Genomic DNA, 27,642 nt, shown 5'->3' on the forward strand with positions numbered 1-27,642 from the left:
AGTAGAGAAACTGTGCTATTGCCCTCTTAGGTCCTTTGAGCGTAAGTCAAAGTTGGATGGAATTATTATGTGGAACACCAATTTGTTATGTTTTGGAAATTAGGGGAAGCTACTTGAATGTGGGATCAGTTGGTACCGTTGAGCTAATGGGAGGAGGGCCTTGCCAGCACCTGCTACTCCTATGCCTATCTTTTCATGAATAAATATGCTTGATCCAACGGAAACGTCTAGAACACATTATTACAGCAACCAATAACTACTTTTTGAAGCCATTCTCAAAACCAGTGTTGAGTAACTCATACAAAATCGATTAGCCCCTGATATGGACTTTATTTATGCCCTGGTAGGTGGCCATGGAATTTTTTTATGGTTGTATATTGCATGTTTTCTTCAATGATAAGCACCATGGCAGACAGCTGAAAGGCTCATAAGCCAGATGTAAGAAAGAAATGCTCTACAGACCAGTCAGATGACATAAAAACAATAGCCAATAAAGCATATTTATTGACCAAATATCTGACCACACCAACACAAGAATACTGTGGGCTGTACGAGCCTTGCACAACTGCAAATCTCTCCTGAAATAGAACATATAAAGAAACTCACTGAGTCCTGCTCGCACGTATAACAAACTGGCATCCTGATCGCCCTATAGCAGATACCTCCACTAGCATATCTCCCACAAACACACATCTGTTGAGCAATAGGCCCAAATGCTACAGTTCATAATATCGTACCCAGTCTAGACTTCAAACTTCCCAGTTGAAGTCATTATTATAGCCTTAGAACCCACCGTAGCGTGCTCTACCGGCCATTAAAGGCCCGCTCCCACGTTAAAGGCCCGAGCTGAAGGCAAGGCATTGTTTTCTATGGAGCTGGCAACATTCCAATGTTCTATTTACATTTAGAAAACACTTGGTTTAAAGTTGAAGGAATATAAGCATGTTATTATCTTTCAATTTTTTCAACTATAGCTTTACTTTAAGGCTTTCTTTTGTCTCTCTGTGTTTGCAGGTGAAAGCTACGTATGTGGATCAATAGAACCATTTAAAAAATTGGACTACACAAAGAATGTAAACCCAAACTGGTCTGTGAATGTAAAAGCAACCACTTCCCCTCGTGCTGCTGCCCCGGTGGCAGCTTCAAAGCCTGGACCTTCCGAAACTAAGGAGGGTAAAGATTTCATCAAGCCCAAACTGGTTACAATTATCCGGAGTGGTGTGAAACCTCGCAAAGCTGTGCGAATCCTCCTTAACAAGAAGACAGCACACTCATTTGAGCAGGTCCTCACTGACATCACTGATGCAATCAAGCTAGACTCAGGAGTGGTGAAGCGCCTTTACACACTGGATGGGAAGCAGGTAAGGTTTGAAACTAAAACATAGGTCCCACTGAACATAGACCTTTAAAAAGTGGTGAAATTCTTCTATTCATTGTCATTGGAATTGTTGAAACTCGGTCAAGGAACACATTTGAAATGGGATATTAATACAATTGTGATTTTTTTGTCAAGTGGTGGCATAGTGGTTAAATCATGGTGTGCAGCGCTCTTCTAGCTATCAATCAATCTGTTTGAACACTCAGTTTGACAAAATATTGCTCATGGGAAAGTTTTGGTATGCCAAATAGCTAACATTCAAGAAAGACCATGAATTTGCACTATATGGGTGAACATTCTGGTGACAGTAATATTTCTAGAATGTTTTTCCCACTGTTTGGTTCATGTTTGGATCCAGGTGCAGCTCTAGGCACTATCCCCAGGTTGACACATTGATTTAACATTTTTGCTCTTTAATTGTGTTTTGACATTTAAATGGCAATTGGGGTGCTAATAAATATAAATTATGTCCACCATTGTTGTTATTGTAAAATTATAATGTCACCACGCACTCAAAACAAGGATCGTACAAAAATGTTTGAAATTCAATTTTCCATTTTGATATAATCACAGGAAAACCGAGACAATATACTCACATCCTTTTAATTAATGGGGAATATTACATCTGAATATGCAGTAGCAGTTTCTGTATTGCAGTTTCATGATAGGTATGGAGGAATTCAGTCCGATTAGAGGGAACTGTTTCAGGACAAGGGTGTAATGTAGTAAGGCAAAACAGCAGTAAATGTCAGGCTCTTTCCAAGAGTTAAATCTTACCATAGTCACTCTAGCACAGGGGTCTCCAAACCTTTCTGTAGTGAGAGCTTCTTCTGGTTACTGTAAAGCATCTTGTGTTAACTCCCAATATGTGGATGATAGATAAGGGTAAATAAAGTACCTGTTACCGAAATGATGCCCCTAGAGTATTCAGGTCCTGCTCCAGTGTGCATACAACATTAATGCTGCATGAGCTATAGAGCAAATGTTAACTTGTGGGTTCCAGAAGAATCAGTTTTGTCCCTTGTTCATGATCACACTGATGGGAGTCTAATTTACATTTGTATTCTCATTGTAATGAAATATATAAGATGGCTGCTCATTGGGAGAGCTAGGCCATGATGGCCCAATTGCAATAATACATTTTGTGAAGCAAAACAGTAAAATGCTTGTGAAACACCTCTTGTTGAATTGTGAAACTTATATCGATCATGTTTTCAAGTGCTTGTACATTCATACATTCTTTTCCACTGTAGGGCTAGACAGCAAGTGCATGGATTACATTTATTTGGGTTCAGCATCAACCTACACATGTCACTTATGATGTAGTGAGGGAGGGTTTCTCTACACCCCCATTGTCCGCCAGCTCAGTGGGGCGCCCACAAAGCCACCGACTGACTCTAAAGACATATTTTTCGTACTATGGCTCTAATGGTGATGCCATCTGTCTGTAAGCAATGTCATTCTACTCCCACGAAAAGAAAACAGAAATTATGATTTAAAACATACAGTTGGCTCTTTTCAATTTCAATACAGTAACTCGAATTAATATGATAGTTCCTTTTGAGTTACTGACAGCAGAGAGAAGACAGTTATTGACTTGTTAGCAAGGTTAGTGTATTCAAAACATGAGAACAGTTTGCTGTTAAACCCTCTTCATAACCTCTGCACATCTCTTGATGATACATGCGCAACAGCTAAAAATAGTAACATCTGGCTGCCATAAAACTAATATTGTTTTTTCATGAAGCAAATCTAGATTTATGAATAATCTTATATGATTTATGGAAGATTTGTAACGCCGATGTAACTTCATAAACATTGATACTCCATGTCAAAACTAAATAATATATGTATTATTAGCAAGTGCCTTTGAAGTGTTCCTCCATTTCCTTCAAATAAAAAAGGGGAAAATATAATACAAACTTTTGTATTTTCTTCATTCATTATGGACAACTTCCGTCAACATATGTTCCAAATGACTAAAGCAAGAGGCACACCTCAGAGCTGTAGTGTTAGCAACTGAAAATTGTGCTGCATTTACCAAACAGTTCTATCAAAAGTACTGTCTAATGCCAATTTGATTTTTGGGGACCTGCTTGGCGATGCACTATATAGCACCCACTGTATGCACTATAGAGCACCCACTATATGCACTATAGAGCACCCACTATATGCACTACAGAGCACCCACTATATGCACTATAGAGCACCCACTATATGCACTATAGAGCACCCACTATATGCACTATAGAGCACCCACTATATGCACTATAGAGCACTATAGAAAACTCCACGAAGGTATGCAAAATTCTTACATTTTCATTATATGTAAAGGCAAATGCTCTATCTTAGACACTGTGCTGAACAGCTCAAGACTTACCATATTGTTAATTTGAAACAATACATATCTATAATTCTAAAAATGGAAATAACTTTACTTCAGAACTGTTATTAATCTGCACATGATTAGCTTCCATATTCGGTGATTGAAGGTAGATTTCTATATACCTTGTAATATTGGATGGCACACTGCTGTCCCAAACTTATGGTTTTTGCCCTTATACACTCTAATGTTTTTGATTCATGTATTACTATTGTATCAAGCACGCTGTGACATCAGCTATGCTTTGTATTTTCAGCATTTCATTCATTCATGTAATCAAGTGCACTTACATTCCATGTTTAGTGCGAACTTCATTTTGTATCAATTGCTCTCGTTTAACATATATTGGTTTCTTTGTTACATGTTTATAGTGCACCAATTGCTTACTTTGCAGGTATAAGTATTTAAATACAGGTTGAACGCAGTTTGACGATGGCGGAGAGTACTCCGTCATTGCCGACGGCCCTTATTGTGTTGCGATGTCAGAGGCTTGGTTATATGTCAGCCCATCTAGTTAAGGTGGAGGGACATATAGCAATTTTCCAGTTTCATTCACCGCCAGGATAAACCTGACGGTAAGGGACATTGAAAGATGCTCAGTGCCCCACTTTCCATGGGACGAAACTCCCATGGCAAGGGGTGCGATGTTTTTGTTTAAAAAAAAAAAAAAACTTGTTAAGTTTGCCGTATGACTTCATCATGAAGGTTGAGCCGTACGGCAATAGCAACATGTATTTACAGAAATCGTTGAGATGGTGGGCCCTGCCAATGCTAGAAATGTCTTCTGGGTCGGGGACCATTTCTAATTTTAGCCATCTGCCCTTCTGTAAGAGCGACATAGTTATTTACTCTATCATCCTGGTGAAGGATGGTCTAACTACCAAATAATAAATTGACCCCTTAGTCTTGCTCTATGTAGCTTCATTCTTATGAAAAACGACTGGATATACATGTTTAATTTATTTAATTCTGTTGATCAATTACCCAATGTTTCTACTCTGTGTATTTGATCTATTATATAATATTATATGTTACATGTTAAAAATTGTCATGAATTTTAATGGTAAAAATTGAGTGTAGTTTTATGGACGCATTCTGAAATATTTGATTAGTTGACTTAGTGAAGTACACATATTTCTCTGTGGCTCTGAAAGAAAAAAGAGTACCGGACAGCAGCAGGACTTTGCAGTGCCTGGTTGGCTGGGTGATTGCTTAGATTTAATAATTAAACATTAATCTATTAAAGTAAAAGCATGATATTGTTTGCATTTTAAATTTACATAGTAAGACCATTTGAAGATAACCATAGCAACTCATTAATCTTTAAATGCTTATAACTCGATAATGGGATGACAAGAGTGTCTGTGGTCATTTTACCAAGGACATCGAAACTGGTAAGGCCCGAGGCAGTATAGCACAACATAAAATGTTTGAAACAGTTCTGGTAGACATTGAAATAAACATAGTGTTAGCTCATTGTCTTCAATAAAAGTGGTTTGTCCGGGAAACTAAAACAGGAGCTTGCAATTATGTTTCTGCACTTGGTTTATTGTGATCAGGAATTCTTAAGGCAGTCTATTTTTAATGTCTCAAACAATGCTTTGTATTTTGTATTTATGTTTTATCTTGCTCAACCTTCTTCTTTCTATCTCAGTGATGCTGTGGAGACGAGTGTTTGATACATGTGGAATAGTAGTGGTTAGTGTTCCCCACTTCTACTTGAAAAGAGGTGAGGTGGGGCTACTGTCACCATGCTCTGACCTGCTGTCACCCTGCTCCTGGTGGGATGCGGCCTGAGTTTAGGACACAGTGTAACTTGGGTGTTACTTGTTACTTGAAGCTGGCTTGGACTATAGAGAATAAACCCACGTTTAAACCTGTGGAATGTGCAACACGCTGTGGCTGATGAGTGGAAGGGGTCTCAAACTACTCTTCATAGAGCTAAAACCAAGGAGATTAGGTGATGCAGCATGTGAGGATATAAGCAGTGCATGATGGGGGCACATGCTACAGTTAATTCACTAAACTATAACTGGCCTATTTCAGTGGTTTTTGTTTTTTTACCGTTAGCTTCTGTTTCATTTGAATACCTAACTAAAACATCACTTTAACTTGTTTTTTCAGGGAATCAATCTATCTATCTATCTATCTATCTATCTATCTATCTATCTATCTATCTATCTATCTATCTATCTATGTTTTCTGTAACAGGAACAACAACTATTGCAGATTAAGTTATTTACTATTTTTCTGAGTTTATCGGGGAGAGTCGTTTTACTCCCCTTTCATTATAATAACAGATATAATTAAATGTTATTGAATATTAGTTGTCTCCATTCTGTCGCGTGTAACTAACAATAAGGCTGTAGAATAACATTGCTTCATTTTTGTAAAATAGATTAGCTTCATTCTCTCCTCAAACATAATTTTGTGGCACCCGGCCCATCAGCAAGACCTGTCTGAGCTACTATTTTTGTGCATATACGTCTAAATGTTGTTTGTTCCTTTGTTTGACCCTGTACAAGCATCAGTATTTTATGGTCAAAAACCAAAGCCCACCCGATCAGAACTCCCAATGTAAACTTGCATTCTAGATTGAACCAACATTACTATATCTTATATAGAGTCCCTTGCGCAACTACTTAAGTAGAAGAACGTGCTCACTACTCAGCAATAGTCACACTGATGTGTGCAATTATTAACATACCTTCTGTGTGCGATGTGTTCAGTTGAACAGATCTGTTACCGTAATTCACACAGGCTAAATGGTTGAGTAACTGCACACAAATACTCAATTGCAAATTTAGTAATATTTCACATAACGTTACTCATGCCTTGTGTTGCTTGAAAAGTAGAGAGCACAAATGCGCAATATCTACTAAGATATGGCACAGTCCTGCTTTCTCCTAGCACTGGCCACTGTGTGCTGCCTAGCACCAATGCAGACACCCGTTCGCAATGCAGCATGGATGCCTGCATTACAGGCAGGAATGTTTTTGTTCAGAAAGGAGTAACCTTCCAGCACAAAAAGAATCCTTGGAGGCATATTCATATGTCTGTGTGTGCTGCAGTATTAGAATTAGGATATTTCTCCTTGTTAGCCTGTGTCGAGTAAGAGCACCATTTTGAAGCAAACCCATGTTTACCAATCTTTATATATCTGTGTTTAAGCCAGAATACACAGGTGAATGCAATGGAACGTCCATGCTCCAACCACGTCACACCCCCGATGCAAACTATGCGCTGCATATCGTTACTTTGTAATTACTAAACCACGAGAAGCCTAGCAAATCGACTTTGCATGGCTAGTAAATGGCAAAATATATTTTGTGTCTAGGTGGCACCAGGTAATTGGCACAACCAGATGCAAAATCATATTCAATCTGGGCTTCTATTTCTTGACATCTTCAGAAATGATAGCGTGACTTGCAAACATCGAAAATTTCACTGTGAACATTTGTCCCCTGAATCACAGATACATCCTTACTTTCTTCCTCTTCATCAACAAAGTTCCTCCTACATGAGAGTAAGCCATGCGGGATATCTGTATGGCAGGTTCAGATTTGCCTCTCCATGACGTGGAAACTACCATTCAGAGCTGGCATAAAGCAACACAACCAGGACAAAAACAACTTGTGGGGTTGGAGACTTCAGTACTTTGCTGGAAGAGGACTTGTGATTTTATAGATTGGGATTGGTGCAAAGCCAAAGGGACAAGCAGATAACGGAGAGGGATGTGAAACACTTCTTAGCCCAAAATGGATAAGAAAATTGCCAGCATCTGATGATAAAAAGCAAGCCTCAGAGACTGGCTTTAATAGGTAGGTGGGAGACTAGTAGGTGTGGGAAGACACCAGGATTTGACAGAGTGAGGATGGGGATGTGGGATGCACAGCTTGATAGAAAGTGGTATTTGCTCTTGGAGTGACCTAGGTATATACCCAAGGGTAGGTCGCTCCCCCTGCCGTTGCAGCTCCTCCAGCCCAGGTTCCTGAGACCTCCCAGCAAGCCCAGCTACCTCGCAGTAAGTACCCCCCCCCACCTCCCAGCCCCTCGCCCTGCCCCGCGCTACTCACCCTCTCTCCTGCTTCTTTTCTTCTTCTCTGTTCTTCCTCTGCGCTCTCCTTCTGTAGTCTTCTTCTGTACTCTTCTTTCCCTCCTGCTCCCCGTCTTCTCTCTTCATCTGTGTGCTTCTCTCTCTCTTCTTTGCACCGCGACCCGCGTGTGACTCTTCTTCTCTGTCCCTCTTCTTGGCTCCTTCCTCTGCTGCTCGCCGCCCCTCTTCTTCTTCACCTTCATCTGTATTCTACTGTCTTCTGTGCTCCTCTTCCTCACCTTCATCTGTATTCTTCTGTCTTCTGCGCTCCTCTTCTTCACCTTCATCTGTATTCTTCTGTCTTCTGCGCTCCTCTTCTTCACCTTCATCTGTACTTTTCTGTCCTCAGCGCTCCTCTTTTTCTGTAGGTTCTTCTGTGGCCTTCTGTCTTCTGTGTATTCGGCTCCTCTTCTTCTGTGGTCTTCTGTCTTCTGTTCTTCGGCTCTTCTGTCTTCTGTTCTTCTTCTGTGGTCTTCTGTCTTCTGTTCTTCCGTCTTCTGTTCCTCCTGTTCTCTTCTTTCCCTCCTGCTCCCCGCTCCTCTTCCTCTGTTAGTTCTGTTTCCCAACAGAGCTAACTGCTACCTACTCCCTGGTTCTTCCCGCTCCTGACTCGCCTCTCCCCCTCTCTATCACCCCTATCTACCCCCATCTCTATCTACCTATCTCTCTATCTCTCTCTCTGTCTCCCTCACTCACCACCTCTCCTATCTACCTATCTCTCTATCTTTCCCCCGACTCGCCACCCCCTCTGTTACCACCCCTATCTTCCTATCCTTTCACTCTACCTCTCACCCTCACCCACCTCTACAACCCCCCCTCCCCTATCTTCCCAACCTTACTCATATCTCTCTCCCTAAACTCCTAAACTTCCTAAAACTCACCCCCACCACCCTTAACCCCCCCTCCCCCAGCTCTTCTCCCCTCTACCTGTCCCCCCTCCCTCCGCTTTCCCGCCGCCACCTCCTGCACGCCCCCACCCCCCAGCTCCCATTCACCCCCAGCTGACCCCTCCCCCCCCTCCCTCTTATGGCGGCCGCTGCGCGACAGTGGTAGCGACCCTTGACCCAAGGGTAGGTCGCTCCCCCTGCCGCTGCAGCTCCTCCAGCTCCTCCAGCCCAGGTTCCTGAGACCTCCCAGCAAGCCCAGCTACCTCGCAGTAAGTACCCCCCCACCTCCCAGCCCCTCGCCCTGCCCCGCGCTACTCACCCTCTCTCCTGCTTCTTTTCTTCTTCTCTGTTCTTCCTCTGCGCTCTCCTTCTGTAGTCTTCTTCTGTACTCTTCTTTCCCTCCTGCTCCCCGTCTTCTCTCTTCATCTGTGTGCTTCTCTCTCTCTCCTTTGCACTGTGACCCACGTGTGCCTCTTCTTCTCTGTCCCTCTTCTTGGCTCCTTCCTCTGCTGCTCGCCGTCCCTCTTCTTCTTCACCTTCATCTGTATACTTCTGTCTTCTGTGCTCCTCTTCCTCACCTTCATCTGTATTCTTCTGTCTTCTGCGCTCCTCTTCTTCACCTTCATCTGTATTCTTCTGTCTTCTGCGCTCCTCTTCTTCACCTTCATCTGTACTTTTCTGTCCTCTGCGCTCCTCTTCTTCTGTAGCTTCTTCTGTGGCCTTCTGTCTTCTGTGTATTCGGCTCCTCTTCTTCTGTGGTCTTTTGTCTTCTGTTCTTCGGCTCTTCTGTCTTCTGTTCTTCTTCTGTGGTCTTCTGTCTTCTGTTCTTCCGTCTTCTGTTCCTCCTGTTCTCTTCTTTCCCTCCTGCTCCCCGCTCCTCTTCCTCTGTTAGCTCTGTTTCCCAACAGAGCTAACTGCTAACTACTCCCTGGTTCTTCCCGCTCCTGACTCGTCTCTCCCCCTCTCTATCACCCCTATCTACCCCCATCTCTATCTACCTATCTCTCTATCTCTCTCTCTGTCTCCCTCACTCACCACCTCCTCCTATCTACCTATCTCTCTATCTTTCCCTCCCACTCGCCACCCCCTCTGTTACCACCCCTATCTTCCTATCCTTTCACTCTACCTCTCACCCTCACCCACCTCTACAACCCCCCTCCCCTATCTTCCCAACCTTACTCCTATCTCTCTCCCTAAACTCCTAAACTTCCTAAAACTCACCCCCCACCACCCTAAACCCCCCTCCCCCAGCTCTTCTCCCCTCTACCTGTCCCCCCCTCCCTCCGCTTTCCCGCCGCCACCTCCTGCACGCCCCGCCCCCCAGCTCCCATTCGCCCCCAGCTGACCCCTCCCCCCTCCTCCCTCTTATGGTGGCCGGAGGCGCGCCAGAGGCAAGCCCGTCTGTGCCCGTCCGTGCCTGGCCCGCGCCCAGCGCCACGACCCCTGGTCCTCAGCACTCCCAAACCCCTCTGCTCCGCTACGACCCCACCACCCTCCACGCCCTCAACCCAGGTCGCTCCAACACCTGCTTCCAAGCTAACCCAAAACGTACCCATGGACCTTTCGCCTGCCACTCCTGCAAACGTATCTTCCACCACGCAACTACCATGACCACCAGCCCACGCGCCAGCAACCACCTCAAATGCATCCTGGTCAACGCTCGATCCGTCCACAAGCACGCCGTTGAACTCTGGGACCTCCTGGACTCCACAGCACCGGACGTCGCCTTCATCACGGAGACCTGGATGAATGCCTCTTCGGCCCCAGACATCGCCATAGCCATCCCCGAAGGCTACAAGATTTCCAGGAAAGACCGCACCAACCAAGTAGGAGGAGGAATCGCCATCGTCTTCAAAGACTCCATCAGCGTCACCACCTCCACCGAAGACACCCCCCTTGCCGCAGAACACCTGCATTTCCAGATTCGCACCGACCCCAGGACCTCCCTCAGAGGATCCCTCATCTACCGTCCCCCCGGACCGCGCGCCCCTTTCAGCGACCCCATCACCTACTTCGTCTCCCCGCACGCCCTCGCCTCGCCGGGCTACATCCTCCTAGGCGACCTCAACTTCCATCTAGAACACAACAACGACCCCAACACCACCGCCCTGCTCGACAACCTCGCCAACATCGGCCTCAAGCAACTGGTGAACACCCCCACCCACATCGCCGGACACACGCTTGACCCCATCTTCTCCGCCAGCAAACACGTCTCCTTCAGCCACGCCCCCGCTCTACACTGGACCGACCACAGCTGTGTCCACTTCACATTCCGATGTGAGACCCGCCACCTCCGCACTCAACCCATCCCTCGTCGACAGTGGAACAAAATCCCCGAAGAACAGCTCTTCTCCGCGCTCACCATCAACCAACCTACCCTCACCACCGACGACCCCAACGACACAGCCCTCAGCCTCACGAACTGGATCACCAACTGCGCAGACAACCTTGCTCCCCTCAGACGCACGCATCAACAGGCCAACACCAAAAAACCTCTCTGGTTCCCTGACACCCTTAAGGAATCGAAGAAAACCTGTCGCGCCCTCGAGAAAGCCTGCCGCAAGGACCACACCGCTGACAACATGACCGCCCTCAAGAACGCGACCCGCGAACACCACCACCTGATCCGCGCAGCCAAAAGGAATTTCTTCACCGACAGACTGGACAAAAACAGCCACAACAGCAGAGAACTCTTCAGCATCGTTAAAGAGTTCTCCAACCCCAACGCCATCACGCCCTCACAAGACCTGTGCAACTCCATCGCCACCTTCTTCCATCGCAAGATCACCGACCTCTACGACAGCTTCGGACACCAGACCCAGCCAAGCAACACCGAACCCACACCCCCTGCCATCACCCTCAATGCCTGGACCCACATCAACACTGAAGAGACCAAAACCACCATGAACTCTATCCACTCCGGCGCCCCCTCAGACCCCTGCCCTCACTTCATCCTCAATAAAGCCGACGACATCATCGCCCCGCACCTCCAGACCATCATCAACTCCTCTTTTTCATCTGCTACCTTCCCCGAAAGCTGGAAACACGCCGAAGTCAACGCCCTACTAAAGAAACCTACGGCTGACCCAAGCGACCTGAAGAACTTCCGCCCCATCTCGCTCCTCCCCTTCCCTGCCAAGGTAATAGAGAAGACCGTCAACAAACAGCTTACCAACTTCCTGGAAGACAACAACCTTCTCGACCCTTCACAATCCGGATTCCGAACCAACCACAGCACTGAAACCGCCCTCATCTCAGTCACAGACGACATCAGAACCCTGATGGACAACAGTGAAACAGTCGCCCTCATCCTCCTCGACCTCTCGGCTGCCTTCAACACCGTCTGTCACCGCACCCTAATAACCCGCCTCCGCTCAACGGGGATCCAAGGCCAGGCCCTGAACTGGATCGCCTCCTTCCTCTCCAACCGCTCTCAAAGAGTCTACCTCCCACCTTTTCGCTCAGACCCCACCGAGATCATCTGCGGCGTCCCTCAAGGCTCCTCGCTCAGCCCGACACTCTTCAATGTCTACATGAGCCCCCTCGCCGACATCGTACGCAAGCACAACATCATCATCACCTCCTACGCCGATGACACTCAACTTATACTTTCCCTCACCAAGGACCCCGCCAGCGCTAAGACCAACCTACAAGATGGCATGAAGGACGTCGCAGATTGGATGAGGCTCAGCCGTCTAAAACTGAACTCAGACAAAACGGAAGTCCTCATCCTCGGCAACACCCCGACCGCATGGGACGACTCCTGGTGGCCCACGGCCCTTGGCACCGCACCAACCCCCTCAGACCACGCCCGCAACCTCGGCTTCATCTTGGACCCTCTGCTCACCATGACCAAACAAGTCAACGCCGTGTCCTCCTCCTGCTTCCTCACCCTCCGCATGCTCCGCAAGATCTTCCGCTGGATCCCCACCGACACCAGAAAAACCGTGACCCACGCCCTAGTCACTAGCCGCCTGGACTACGGCAACACCCTTTATGCTGGGACCACCGCAAAACTCAAAAAACGTCTGCAATGTATTCAAAACGCTTCCGCCCGCCTCATTCTCGACGTACCCCGCAACAGCCACATCTCCGCACACCTGAGACACCTGCATTGGCTCCCAGTCAGCAAAAGGATCACCTTCCGACTTCTCACCCACGCACACAAAGCCCTCCACGACAAGGGACCTGAATACCTCAACCGACGCCTCAGCTTCTACGCCCCCGCCCGTCTCCTCCGTTCCACCGGCCTCGCGCTCACTGCCGTCCCTCGCATCCGCCGCTCCACGGCGGGTGGGAGGTCTTTCTCCTACCTGGCAGCCAAGACCTGGAACACCCTCCCCACCAGCCTCAGGACCACAGGACCACTCCGCATTCCGGAGACTCCTCAAGACCTGGCTCTTCGAGCAGCAGTAACCCCCTTCTCCCTAGCTCCTTGAGACCCGCACGGGTGAGTAGCGCGCTTTATAAATGTTAATGATTTGATTTGATTTGATTTGATTTGCTGTGGGAAGTGATGGGGACATGCCCAAAAATTGATTAGGTGACAGTAGCAATATGGGAAGGCACACAAACATGGCTAAGCGCAGACCAGAAACAGGTGGAGATGCAAGGTCTCTGGAGAGTGCATGACTGAGCAACGGAAAATAACAGGACTCAGGAGCAGGCAATGGTGATACAGAGAAAAGGGTAAATTTAAGCGCATAATGGTATGCTATGTATCATTCTAGAGCAGTGCAGTAGGCCAATATATCAGAGTACAAATCAGTACGTCATATCATTGCCCTTGGACCTGCAACAACAAAGGTACTTATACTATAATTATTTGTATCCCTCTCAGTACCCCTCTGCTTTGTCTTTCTCCGCTGGAAACCAGCTACCTTTGGAGCCAGTATGTGAAAATCCTTAAACTTTCACCAAGATAGTCATAACCACGAATCCCTGACTAAGAAGGCCAGTGGTCCAACTGACATAGCAGAACTTTTGACAATTGAATTTCCGGTGATGACTGAACTCAAACATAACATTTGTATGTAGACCCAGCTAAAACGTTATTTAATAAAAACATATTTCTTAGCTATCTTTGAAGGGAGTGTTATGTCTGACCATAACCAATATACAAGCTATTCAAAAATGTACACTTTTTCAATCATATCTAGCAGGCATGGCATGGAATCCCTAGGAGATGAGAGCAAGGCTAATATCTCTGCAAACAACAACACATTGTATTCTGGTTCTAGCTTCTGCAATTAACATTATAAATTATTCTAAGCATCTGGGACTATTGTTCTCATCCCTCTAATACTCTTTCTTAGTTCCCCATAGTGCAGTTTCTAGCTTTTGAGTGTTGAGTTTATTTAGCTCATATTTAAGTTCCCTATTCTCAGGTCCCTCATGTAAGCCATGGCTTTAGAGTCTCTCTCTAGATGAAGTCTTTAGTCTTGCAAGACTTTATTAACCAGATCATTTCTGTGCATGTATTTGTATACAACAAGCTGGACATAATACACATTAAGGTACCCAAATCACATATTACTGTATGTTATGCTCTGCCTAGAAAATGTACCCTTTACTATGCAATTTTCTACACAAGATTCCTCATTTTAGACCTCCCACCAGAAGGAACTATATTCAGCAAACAGCCCAGTGGAGCACAGTCTTACAACAGACTTCTTGTTGACCGTAAGTAAATCGGTTTTTTGTAATACATTGTGTCATGCTATAATCTGTAACTGTATTGTAAACATCTCTTCACTAACAACATAACCATTTGTGCTTTAATAATATCACTTTTTAGGGTCAAGCACACGCAAGTGCCCTGGACCCTGTTGTAATCTCTCTGTGTGCTTTTAACCATGCCCATGTCAAGCTCATCAGTTTTGTTGGTTCGTGGCCGTGCATTTTAAAATTTGCTTCATTTCATTAGTGAAAGGCATGAATACGTCATTCCTTTTCTGGTGTTTAGTCCTTCTCTACAGCACCGGTAAACTACTGAAAACATGCAAGGCTCCGGGTTTTCCGAATGGCTTCTGCACTATTTCTTTTTATTCCTGTGCAGCGTGATCTTGCTGGGCAGTAGTTGGGCGCTTTGTATGACATCTACCATGATACATGGTTAATTCTGCTTTTGCTGGATACATGGATAATTGCACTTTTGCTGGTTACATGGATAATTGCACTTTTACCAATACCTTTCACTGTGAGAAAACTTCTGTTTCCTTTTCTGTGTCTTCTTCACGCTCATGGTGACCGTCAGCTCACACATGTGAAACTGTTTTACTTTTCATTATGTGGCAAGAAAAGTCCAGTTCGGAGTTTGCAACACTAATAGCTCTAACTGGAGCAAATGCAAGACCCATTGCAATGTATAGTCCTTCATTCCGCACGTGCTGCAAGTGACAGATACAACTATTACCCAACTTGAGGAACTCTATTTACTAACCTAAGGAGGATGGAAGGCTAAATAGGCCTCTCCAGGATTTGAAATCACGACTTGACGATCACCGCTGTGTACGTTCACATTAATGAGTAAGCAGTGTAATATAGCTCTCAAGCAGTAAAGAGTAGCTGTCTTGTCCACCTAAAATATATGTACTCTTGTCTAACATTGCTTTAAAGACACGCCCCATCATCTTTAACCATTCACATTGCACTGTAGTCATCTTCCAATTCTTTCAGTTAAATGTTTGTACTATGAGATTGGTAACAGTCTGAGTAACACCATTTGCAAGTGCGTTAACAATAATCCATCTGACCACCGTCTGCCTTGAATACCCTTGGTATCAAAATCGCAGGCCTGTAAAATAAAATACTAACATCAGAGGGTTATACATGAAACGCCTCTGTAATTCACATACCACCAATTCACGCCATGACGTAGCTGCTTCATTCATCGCACGAAGGAGCAACATTCTAATTTTTCTTTTTCTTGATGGACCGTTCAGCATAAATGGCGTTACCACTACAATGTATATATTTTAGCACTTGAGCCACAAGTAGGTATGGTGTGCAAACAAAAGGCAAACTGATATAGGTAAACAATTTTACTACAAAACGAGGGGGGCTTCCCTTGCATAGCACACGCCGTTCTAGTTCCAGTAACTACCTATTTATTTCCTAGCAGCTAACTTTCTATGCAACTTCCACTGACTGCAGTGCACTCCTGACTTCTGTTCCCAGTCACAAACTGAGAGCGGCCTCTTTTCTTCCATCAGAAGTTTCTTTCCCCACCGACCCCACTGTCTGCCACTCTGTTTCTTTTTTTATTACACTGGTGGATAGATTTGTTAGTGACCATAGATAGTTTATTTTTCTGTACCAGAAACCCCTACCTGCTTTCATTTGTCTTCCTCTACTACTCACCCTCGTCATGGGCTACCTTTAACCCTTTCAGCTCGTATTGGCCGCCATTTTGTGACACACATCATTGGTTACTTTATTTCTGTCCCCTTCCCTACACCTGGCCCTCTGCATGGATTGTGAATTTTGCCAGTGGTCATGGGTTGAGTTCTTCCTGTGTTTTCTCTGCGCACCACTCTCCTTGCGATTGCACACTCTTAGTTAACAAAATAAGGAGGACCACAGGGTGAAATAAATTCATGTACATTTTCTATTGAAAATATAAGCAGCTTTCGTCCTTTCTGTATTTTGTATTTGAAACAACCTTGTGTTACTCTCATTGATGGAGACAAATCCAGGCACCCAGATTTGGCATGGTCACAGAAATATAAAAAAATTGTATGGATTAGAATCACTCGAGTTAAAATGTGCAGGTATTGAGATTTGATAGTTGTTTCTGAGTTAAAATCAGCCATCAGTTGTGTTCATTCATCACGTTTTATTTAGTTACTACTTAATCATTGTAGTGCGCTCTGTGCAAGCTCACACCACTTCAGAGTGTGTTAATTCCTCATATCAGCACATTTATTTTTCTATTTAGTTTATGTCAACAAGCAAAAACTAAAACTGTGAAAAGTATGGTGAATTGTTCCAGTGCACGAACTCACATTAGACTGAATGTTGTATTATTGCTTTCCGGTAAGTAGCTGAGAGAAAATGCCACGTCTACACCCAGGTGGTTTGTCATGAGAGCACAAAAATACATGGTTTTGCAAATTGCAATGGTTGGTTGATCCAATATATTCTTAAATATACGCCACTTCAGCAATACTTAAATGAAAAGCAATAACCAAGGAGAAAACTTCATCCGATTTGAGTGAAGCCATTCATCATGTATCAAAATGAGATTTGCATGTACAGAAACCTACGCCTTTACGCCCAGACAAGGCAGATTCAGCGTTTAAATATTAAGATATGGGTCGCCAGTGAATCCCCAGTGTGTTCTATTTCTTACAGCCTTTAACGCCACATCAATTATACTAGCAAAGACAAGGTCTCTTCCAATGTTTTTTGTGGGCTTCGAGACACGATGGTTTGCTGATGAGGGAATGCACGCTTGCTTCCGAATGAAGAATTGTAGGTATTTGCTGTTACTTTTTGAGAGCTACTGCAGAAAAGGTGAACTCCTCTGAAGTTCAGTAAAAAATGAGAAACTTACATTAGGAGCTTTTTTACATGCAATATGATACTGACTTTAGGTTGAGATCAAGTTTTAAAGAATGTATATATATATATATGTATATTCACTTAAAGAAACAAAGGTTACAGGGACGTTATAGTTAAGCTCACACCCAGGGCACCCACTTTTCCTTGATGGCCACTTCAGGAGGACTTGCTTTTGCTTGGTGGGAGCTGACATAACTCCACTCCCAGCAAGCAGGATCATTAAAACTGCTCCCAGGAAAAGAGATGAAAAGATTGCTCCCACACGCAGAGAGCTGCATTTTTAGCAGCTCCCTGCATGTGAGAGCCATGCCCGCTCCTGCAGGAGTCATGGAGTCAGCTGGGACCAAGGGGGCATGAGGCTCCTCCTGAAAATATATATGTACATATATATATATATATATATATATATATATATATATATATATATATATATCTATATCTATATATCTACAACTCTATTTATTTATATATTTATATATATATATATTTAAGACAGCTTATGATTTGATGTACAATCTTGAAGACCATGTGATCTTGGAAACTCAAGTCCTAGGGTAACTAGGAATTAACACAGGAGGGCATTGACGTACAGACTTTAAGTCTAAATCCAAATTTTGTCTGGCACTATCGCCAGGCAATAGGATGGATACATTTCATGATCTGGTGGTAGAAGAGCTGGATAAAGTGGAAAAGATCAAAAATACCAAAAGGGAAAATATCACTCTGCAAGAATGCAAAGCACTTAAGGAACTTATGGAAAATCAAAACTTGGAAATAAAACCGGCTGATAAGGGCGGCAACATAGTGATCATGGAAAAACAACAATATATGGAGGAAGCATACCGACAATTGAATGTAAGAAATCACTATTTAAAATTGGAAAAGAACCCCTAAGATTGAGCTAACTATGGAGCTGAATCAATACCTAGATCTATGGCACAAGGAGGGCCTGCTTAATGATGGTGAAAGAGCGTTTCTGAGAAATGAGAGTCCCATCATACCTACAATATATTTTCTCCCAAAGATACATACAAGTTTGGACAACCCGCCAGGACATCCAATAATTTCCTGTTGTGGATCATTATATGAAAACATTTCAACATATGTTGATTACTTTTTAGCTCCTATGGTACTCAGCCTTAGTTCCGATATAAAGGATACAGGCTATTTTCTGTGAATATTAGCTGGTATTGGATGGGCTGCGGGGTACAAGTTAATTACCATTGATATGAAATCCATATATACACCCATCAGTCATGAAATAGGACTTACAGCGGTACGTTATTTCTTACAACAACATGATATGAATAAGCTGAAACATTCACAAATGCTATTGAAAATGATTGATCTATGTCTGAGGAATAACATCTTTTTGTTCAATCACCAAATGTATGCCCAGATCTGTGGGACAGTGATGGTCGTTTCGTTTTCACCCAGTTATGCGAATCTTACAATGGGTTGGTGGGAGAAACATGTAGCATGGGGAGAGGATAATGAAGAATTTGCAAAAAAAGCAATAATTTGGTTGAGATATATAGACGATCTCTTCATTGTTTGGAATGGAACAGAGAGCGAATTTGTGCAATATTCTGAAAAGTTGAATAAAAATGAGATGGGTCTACAATTTACATACAACATGAGTACTAACTGTGTCCAATTTTTGGATGTACAGGTATACATAGAGAACAATGAAATCGAGACAACTTTGTTTCGAAAGGCAACATCAACAAACATTATATTGCATGGAGACAGTTTTCATCCAACGTCGTTTAAGAAAAGTATACCAAATGGCAAATTTATTAGGATCAAATGAAACTGCTCCACCGAACAGGAAATGGAACAAAAGTTTATTGAAACCAGACAGAGATTTACTCAGAGAAAATATAAATATAAAGACATAAGATCTGGAGAACAAAAAGCAAGATCCCGGACAAGAGAGGAGATATTAAACAAACCAATGACTAATGTAAAAAAGAATGAATCCAATATAAGATTGATAATGACATATAGCAAGGAGAATCATCTAATTTTGAACACCCTTAATAAATACTCGGATGTGATAAAAAAAAAGGACCCAGATGTTGGGAAAATGGTTGGAGACAGACCAATGATAACGTATAAAAAGGCACAGTCCCTACAAGACTTATTGGAAAATAGTCAATTCAAGATTAAGCAACAGTCAAATTGGTTAACAGCTCAAACAACTGTTTTGTATGTTGTGGGAAGTGCAAAGCATGCCGCATAAGGACAAATATGAAGGAATACTTCGATTATCAAGGCAACAAGTTGACAATCAATAAAAGGATCACTTGTAACACCACTTATGTGGTCCATATAATAGAGTGTGTCTGTGGACTACGCTACGTGGGGAGTACGAACTGCCCCCTCAAGAAGCGTATTCTAGAGCATATTAGCGCTGTACAAAATAAGGATTTGACTTATGCTATGGCCAAACATTTGATGATACATGATGGAGTGAGCTGGACAGACATTAAATTCTTTGGAATTGCAAGTATTGATTGCAATGAGAGGGAAGGAGACCGAGAGCGAAAACTATGACGCTTGGAATCACAGTTTATAATACAGCTCAAAACCAAGGCCCGAGGTGTCTTAATGGGGATGAGGAACTTCACTATCATTTATAATTGAATATGTAGAAACACATATATTATCATACAATATGTAGATATATAATTGATCATATAAGAATACGGATGGTATTTTTGGTAATATCTGGAACATCTTTAAATATGTGTTATTGATAGAATAGTAAAGTGAACAGAAAATATGAATAACAGCTATAGATAGTGAAAGAACTTCACCATTAGTGATTAACAATTGTGGTTTGATCAGTGAAACCTTCATAGTAGGATTATCTCCAAAAAAATGATATTGGTTTCTAATATGCGGCCTCCTCTTCCGCTCTGATCCATATTTCTATCTGTTGATAAGAACATTTTCCATAAGTTTGTGCACAGTGGTGGTTTCATACTTTATTTTCTGGAATATTATGATGTGTTGCATCCTTTCATTTGGATAATATATATTTTTAAAGTTCACTACATGTCTCATAATGCACTAGGTTGGGTAATAGGGGATAGACTATAAATAAGATAAGTTGAAAAAATACTTATATACTGTGAGCAAGACCGGGAGGTCGAAACACATCGGTGGTGATGTTTGCTGATGTATATGACTGAAATTAAAAAAGCATTAGAAACTCTTCTGGAGTGTGGCGCTACAATTGTTGCCAGTTGTTTGTTTTATATATATATATATATATATATATATATATATATATATATATATATATAATATATATGCAAAAAACAAAGGCGAATTCTGGGAAGTTCCCAAATTTAGGTGGAGAGCAGCTCTAGAAAGGAGCACCCTGCAACACTATATATTTATATATATTACCAAACAGAAAATGTGGCACTATTTTGTTAGTCCGTTGTTTATGTCTTTGTGAATTTTTTGGATTTAGTATGGAAATTTCACAGCCATCCCATCCGTGATCAAAGCTGCGGCTGGAACGCGTTGGGAGGAAGTATCGCTACAGTAAAGAATGCACGCAATTTCAAAACTGTGCGAGCATTTCCTTTGATTTACGAGGATATTGTGTTGTAATATATATATATATATATAAATATATATATATATCGGTTCTACTAAACATAACATAGTTATTGAAGTGCAGTTATGGTTTCAAATTGGAAGCGGATAAACACTGAAATTCACAAGTTGTTGCTAGGACCACTATCCATAACTCTCACAGCAGCAAAGGGTTGGACCTGGCCCTCTGCAGGGTTTGCCTTCACCCCTCCTGTTCTCTAACTTTGTTTTTATTCGCATTAGGAAGCTGTGAACTTCAGCATGGCTAACTAGTGCTAAAGTGCTTTTGCTCTCTCTCTTTTAAATATGGTAAAATTGCCATAAGCTTAATTGGCACATTTATTTACTTATAAGTAGTAACTAGCTAGTAAACGGGTGCTACACATACCCAGGGTCTGTAAATTAAATGCTGTTAGTTGGTCTGCAGCACTTAATGTGGCATTCACCTATGTAGCACCCTAAAACATGTGTCAGGACTGCTATTGCAGCCTCTGTGCAGTTTTAAACTCCCAATTCGACTTGGCAAAATCAGCCTTTTGTCAAACCTCGGCCTTCCTTTTTAATACATATAAGTCACCTATAAAGTAGGCCTTATACAGCCCGTAGGGCAGGGTGCAGTGCATTTAAAAAGTTGTACATGTACTTTTAAGATTTACGTGTTCTGATAATGAAAACTCTAAATTTGCTTTCACTATTGCAAGACCTACCTCTCCCATAGGATAGCATTGGGTTAGCTTATTAGATTTATTAAGTGCTACCTGCCCGCTGCTTGATGCATGCATTGCTAATTGAAGGACAAAGGACCATCACCTTTTTCCCAGAAGACTTGAGTGACTCCATGGGTCAGTTGGCTTACCCCTTGTTCTTGGCCACAGGGACACAACAAGCTCCAGAGGCCTTCCTGCAACTTCCCAGCTGACCTGCTGCAACTGGGCCTACCTGGACCTGCAACTGGACCTGCTTGCACCCTGCTGGTCTTTGCTAGGGTGAGTCCTTGATCCCCAAGAGGTGCCTCCCCAGGCCCTGGAACCTTGGCTGGCATCAGGGTGCATTCCTCCGGAAGAAAACCGGAAATCCTAAAATTTTGGGCTGTTCAGAATACGAAGGGTCCCTTTTGCTCCAAGACCCAGCCACCCGCAATGACCGCCAATGCGAAGCTCTGATGAGCTTGACTCTTCATGCTACAGCAACCACCTGCGAAGATCAGCAACGCAAGTTCTGCACTTTGCACTACAGCAATGACAGCCTGCGGTGACCGCCAACGTGACGCTTCAGCAATGACTGTCTGCGACACTCGACCAGATCTTTGTGCTACAGCAACGTCTGTCAATGACTCTGCCCTGCTCCTTGCAGCTTCCTCCGCCTAGAACTAGATTCTTTGCTTTGCACTTTGAGAAGGTAAGTTTTCAGTAGGACTAACCTGGTCCCTGTATCTGGCCTGTGATTCATCATAGTTGGCCTGAACATGTGACTTTACCTTGGTCTAGCATGACCAGATGACCATGCGTGGGGCTTTGTACTTTTAGGCGCTCTACTTACCTAAAACTTTGAAATCGCATCACTCCAGTTCTACTGATTGGATTTTTGTTGTTCTGTTGCTACCGTTTTATTTATTAACATGTATTATTTTTCTAAATTGGTCTGGGGTTTTTCTTGCGTTGTGTTTCACTTTATTACTGTTTATGTGCTGCATAAATAATTGACGCAGTGCTTTTAAGTTAAGCCTGACTGCTTATGTGCCAAACTAGTAGAACATTAATCACAGGTTCATTTAGTGACTTTTGTGGTTCACCATGAGAAGAGTTGTGGTTGTTGCTTGAAAAGAGTTTTACCCCCTCAATCTAAAGGCACATTTTTTACACCGTTCAAACCATAACTGGCACATAAATGCAATGCTCATGTCATCACTCTTAATGCAACATGTCCAATTACAAATGTTATACATCTGCTTGCATATTGAATTACATGTCACATTACACTTACAACTTAGAAAGTGTTTGTAGTATAGTTTAAGCATGCATTATTAGTTAATTAAGTTTCTTGAGGTATTTTTCATTTATTTATGTAAATATTGTGAGGTCATGAACTTTGCATTTGGTGTGGGACCTATGGTTTGTATGGCTGTTTATTGATTGATGACATGACCATACATTATGAATGTTTGTGTTTTTTTGTTTCTAATTTGAAACTGTAACTTCACTTCTGGTTGAATTTATTTCTTACCAGAAAGCCTCCTTCTAAGTGAGATAAATGAAGAAATTGGTTCCCCAAATCACATGTAACTTTTAACAAACTCTAGTTGACACAATAAAACTCTACTCTAGGCTACTGGAATATCAACTAAACTGCCCTTAGAACATCCAGACTGTGCTGCCAAGAGTACTGATTTAAAGAAACCGTGCCCCTACCCTACACAGAAACGTTTATAGTTCTTCAAAGTTTGACACCACTGAGGTAAATATCTTGCAATTAACTGTAGATACTTTAGGACTATCCAAAGGCAATGAATTGTAGATGTAAAGCTTAAAGTGAAGAATGAAATTAGTATGTATTCAAAGACTTTATAGGGCCTAAAGCTTGTTGCAAATCTTTAACTGCCTTTTCTGACATGGTACACTCGCTGTCTTGCCTATTTAGGTAAAGGTCCCTTTATTACAACTATAATTAAATTGTGACTATTTTTCTTTACTGTCCAGACCTTCGGTTATTTAAGTCCCTGGCGCAATTCACCACCAATTACAATTTCCCTTGTAGTCTGTTCAATTAAGAAAGATTTTGAATATCTGTGGCAGAGTGATTGCAGTTTCCAAGTGTAATTATCTGCTGTAAAATTTAATTCTTACATGACAGAGCTTAAAATAGTCTAGCAAATTAGAGGGTGAAGCTTTGTCCTTATTTACATATGTAGCTTCTGTATAATGCTACATGAAAAAAGGCTAAGATTTCTCTTTTAATATAAGCTTCTAATACTTTTCATTTTTTCGAAAAAAGCAGATAATGTAACTTTTTATGCAGCTCAGAATTAATTCTTGGAGGTGATGCGCTGTGTTTTCTAAGTGAAAACGATGCAGGCTGCATAGTGAACTTCATTTCTTTCGGTTTTATTTTAAGATATTCATAAAGAAAAATAGTGGGTGCTAAAATATTCTACACTACTCTATTATAGTCCATGTAAGGAATTGAATTCCACAAAGGCTAATTACATCCTCAAACACTTGCTTGTTCTTTATCGAACAGTTTGTGTACAGTGATAGATAGATAGGTAGATAGATAGATAGATAGGTTTGCTTAGCTGTGGAAGTGTTTCACTTATAGGCTTCAAGTTGCATCTTAAATCACATTTATGTGGTTATTATCAATATGAGTTGTGTATTTTTATTAAACTTAAAATGGATGATACCATGAGTAAGGTATATCTGTTTCCATTGTTATTTACAGTCTTTTACTTGTTCTCTGTTCACGAGTTTGGGATGTTACTTTTAAAAATATTTTTCTTATTGTGAATTTGAAGTTGAAAAAGACGTTAATTTGAAATGTATATATGTATATGGTATTTCTATAGTGTCAAAATAGCTAAAAGGTAGTGGAGTGCTGTACAGGGTCAAAGAGAAGCATGAAGTCAACAAGTGATAGGGGTGATAGCTGGATTGTGGACAATCAATGCATTCTTACATGGTGTTCTTTAAAGGGGTGCTTCTTCCAATCGTTCCAAAGTTGGAGCAGTGTGTTGTACTGTCCTGATGGCTCCAGATCCTAGGTGCATAGATGGAAAAGGCTTGCTGCCTTGTTTCTTCTTTTTACATGTTTGAGTCTGATGGTGTCCTGACTACAGTTGTGTTAAATACCACTGGAGATGGTGAGCTTGTTTGAAAGATAAGCAGGGGTTCTGGTTGTGATGGCTTTGCAAATGATGCAACTTATTTTGGAGATGGAGCTGGCCAGCAAAGTGAGCCAATTGATTTTAATCAGGGTGTGGTTGATGAGGCCACATTTCTTCAGGTCATAGATGAGATGTGCTGCAGCCTGTCGGATTCCTTTAAAGAGTGTCACTATGGCATCTGGAAGGCCACTGGCCAGGGTCTCAGCAACATCCAGAGGCAAGAGTATGGGGATTTGAACAGCAGTTCAGAAGTCACTTTCTGGAAGAAACAGTTTCACTTTCCTCAGAAGAGAGAACTGGTGCCATCTTTTTTTTATTTTTTGTAAAGTTTTTTTTAAAAGGTGAGGCTGGTGTCCATGGTAAATCCAAGTGACCTTGTATTTGTTGAAAGTTGGTCTTCAAAGCTGTCAAGGTACTTGCCATTGGGTCAGGTTTGTACTGTTTGTGTTTGTTATTCTTGGCAAATACCCTGAATTCTGTCTTGGTTGCATTGAGCTTCAACTAGGCACTGGATATTCAGGTCTGGGTAATGTGCATGCAGTGTTTGAGGTGTTCAATGTCTGAAGCACAAAATACTTTTAAGCAGAGTTGTGTATTATCTGCATATGCTAAAATCTTGATGCTGTTATCAGTGAGTAGAGCACCAGGTGGCTTCATGTAAAAGTTAAGATGACAGGAGACAATGGGGAACCTTGGGGTCTTCCTGGGTGATAGGGATCTTTTGTGGTCTCGATGTGCCAATGCGAACGAACGGTTCAGTTGGAAATATAGGAAGAAAACAAGTGAAGGTCATTTTGGGTGAATCCCAATTGAGATTCCAGAGTGTGTATGGGGGTGGGATGGTAGACTATTGAAGGCAGCAGAGCAGTCCAGAAATAGCAGGAGGCAGCGCTCATCATCTGTGATCAAGAAGCCATTGTCTGAAATGTATATGTCAATGGTCTCCTTGCTGCAGTGTGTTCTGAAACCAGACTGGCACTCATGCAGGGAATGGTTAACATGTTCAGCAGGCATTTTTGGAAGCTCCCTTTTTCTTGACCCCTCAGTAAGGACCCAAGGTGGATGATTTTTTTCTTTTTGGAAGGTTTGTGCAAATTCATCAAATAGTGCCACAGTTATTAGGACAACAAAAAACCCTCTTCCTGTGGAACCTCTGATCTTACTATAACTGCACAGGGGTGACTGCTTTATAGTCACGCAGTGGTGAACATAAATAAATGAGGCCCAATAACTGTACTGTTATTCAGAGCAACTGCACCAATTATGCATTTATTATTCCAGTGCAAAGGCCAAATTCCAGTTCATTACCAAAGTACAACAAAATTGATGTGTGAAACGCTTTTTACTGCCTCACAAATTGCACATAACTATTATACCTTACACATGGAAACAACTCTCCTAATGGTTGCAGAGTCTGTCTTCTTTAACCTTGTTAATTTTCATTTTGATTAAATATCTTTTGTTTAAATAAATACACATGAAAAATATTGTGATATAAACCATATGTGCCAATGTGCACAGTAAAATGTGCTATTTATTACCATTATTGTGGGAATGGAGTGACCTCATAACTCAGTTATGGCTTCCCTCTAATGAGACATGCTCCCTTCCTATAAGGAGGGGATGGAAATAGCCCTAAAACACTTACCTTATGAGAACGAGGAGGGTCCCATTATGCAAACACCCACACAGCATCTAGAGAGGGAAAACAAAACAGGAAGGGGGAGGAGACTCAGTAACAATGAAGACTAGAGTGAAAAGTAAGAAAAGACACAGAGATATACCAGAGTGGTGGGCAGAGGCAGAAGGAGCAAAAAAAAGTAATGAAGAACTCTAGTCAATAGGGAGTAGATGGGTTAAAGGAGAAAGAGAGAATTATGCAGAATGAAGAGGAGAGGCACATGAAGTGGAGCCAGGATGCCATAAAGGGGAGAAGTGTCAGGAGGACAACACAGAGGAGACCACTGCCGCTGATGAGAACGCCCAGCGAGAAAGACAACACTCCAGTACACCAAGACAGCCCAACGATGACCAGCGCAAAGACGATGGAGAAGTCTTGGGGTGCGAAGCAACAGAAGATGCATAGTATGAAGACTGGTGGGCTCTTCTAGTCCACGTAAAATCTCCCACCACAACTCAAGAGAGTTGCGGCATACCCAGCTGAGTGAGAAAGGGAGGTAGGGGAAAAGATCAAAGTGTACAAACTTATTTTCCCTTCTCTGTATGCAGAAAGAGTATCCAAAGTGATGCCAGCATGTGATGACCAAATACAAGCCAGCAAACAGGACTAACCATGAAACCTACAAATGATAAGCAATGGGCAGTTTCTAAGCACCCTATCTGTAAACAACATGCGTTACAAGCAACAGCGCAGGTGCAGTCTCAGATGAAACCTGAAAAGGATATTGTTACTCAATTAGCTGGGCTTTCCGGCACATCCCTGGTTGTATACGAGTACATACATAAATCATGCGCACCAAAGGTGCAGTTTTAACTGCTGCATTTGAAAGAGGATTAACTAACAAAAATGTGTTAAATGCAGGAAAAAGTAGCAATGACCAACTCTTAGCCACTGCACACAGTGTTTGTTGGCAGTTCATCACTAGCTACAAAAAGTCCATCAATCTTAATCCAAAACAAATGGTCATCTTAAAATGAAGTAATTTATTCACTAGACCATGACACCCTCTCCTGGTGTAATCATCGTTCTGAATGGTAATGCTTCCTTGTCTTTTATAAGTGTCTCCTTGGCCATTTACTTCATTGTGCATTATCTCATTGCCCAATAACTGCCCTGTTCATGTTTCATATCTTTGTGATGTGGTGTGCACATGGTGC

General features: G+C 42.5%; 1 protein-coding gene across 2 annotated transcripts in view; it reads left to right on the forward strand.

Annotated features, from left to right (window-relative positions):
* Positions 1 to 27,642, forward strand: part of DCLK1 (doublecortin like kinase 1) — a 1,081,753-nt gene that overhangs the window by 136,247 nt on the left and 917,864 nt on the right. For both annotated transcript variants that reach the window (XM_069205533.1, XM_069205532.1), the window contains exon 3: positions 1,015 to 1,361. In XM_069205533.1, the coding sequence (XP_069061634.1) occupies positions 1,015 to 1,361 (347 nt within the window). The remainder of the gene's footprint in view (positions 1 to 1,014; positions 1,362 to 27,642) is intronic.

The sequence above is a fragment of the Pleurodeles waltl genome, chromosome 8 (genome assembly GCF_031143425.1).
Source record: "Pleurodeles waltl isolate 20211129_DDA chromosome 8, aPleWal1.hap1.20221129, whole genome shotgun sequence".
NCBI lineage: Eukaryota > Metazoa > Chordata > Amphibia > Caudata > Salamandridae > Pleurodeles > Pleurodeles waltl.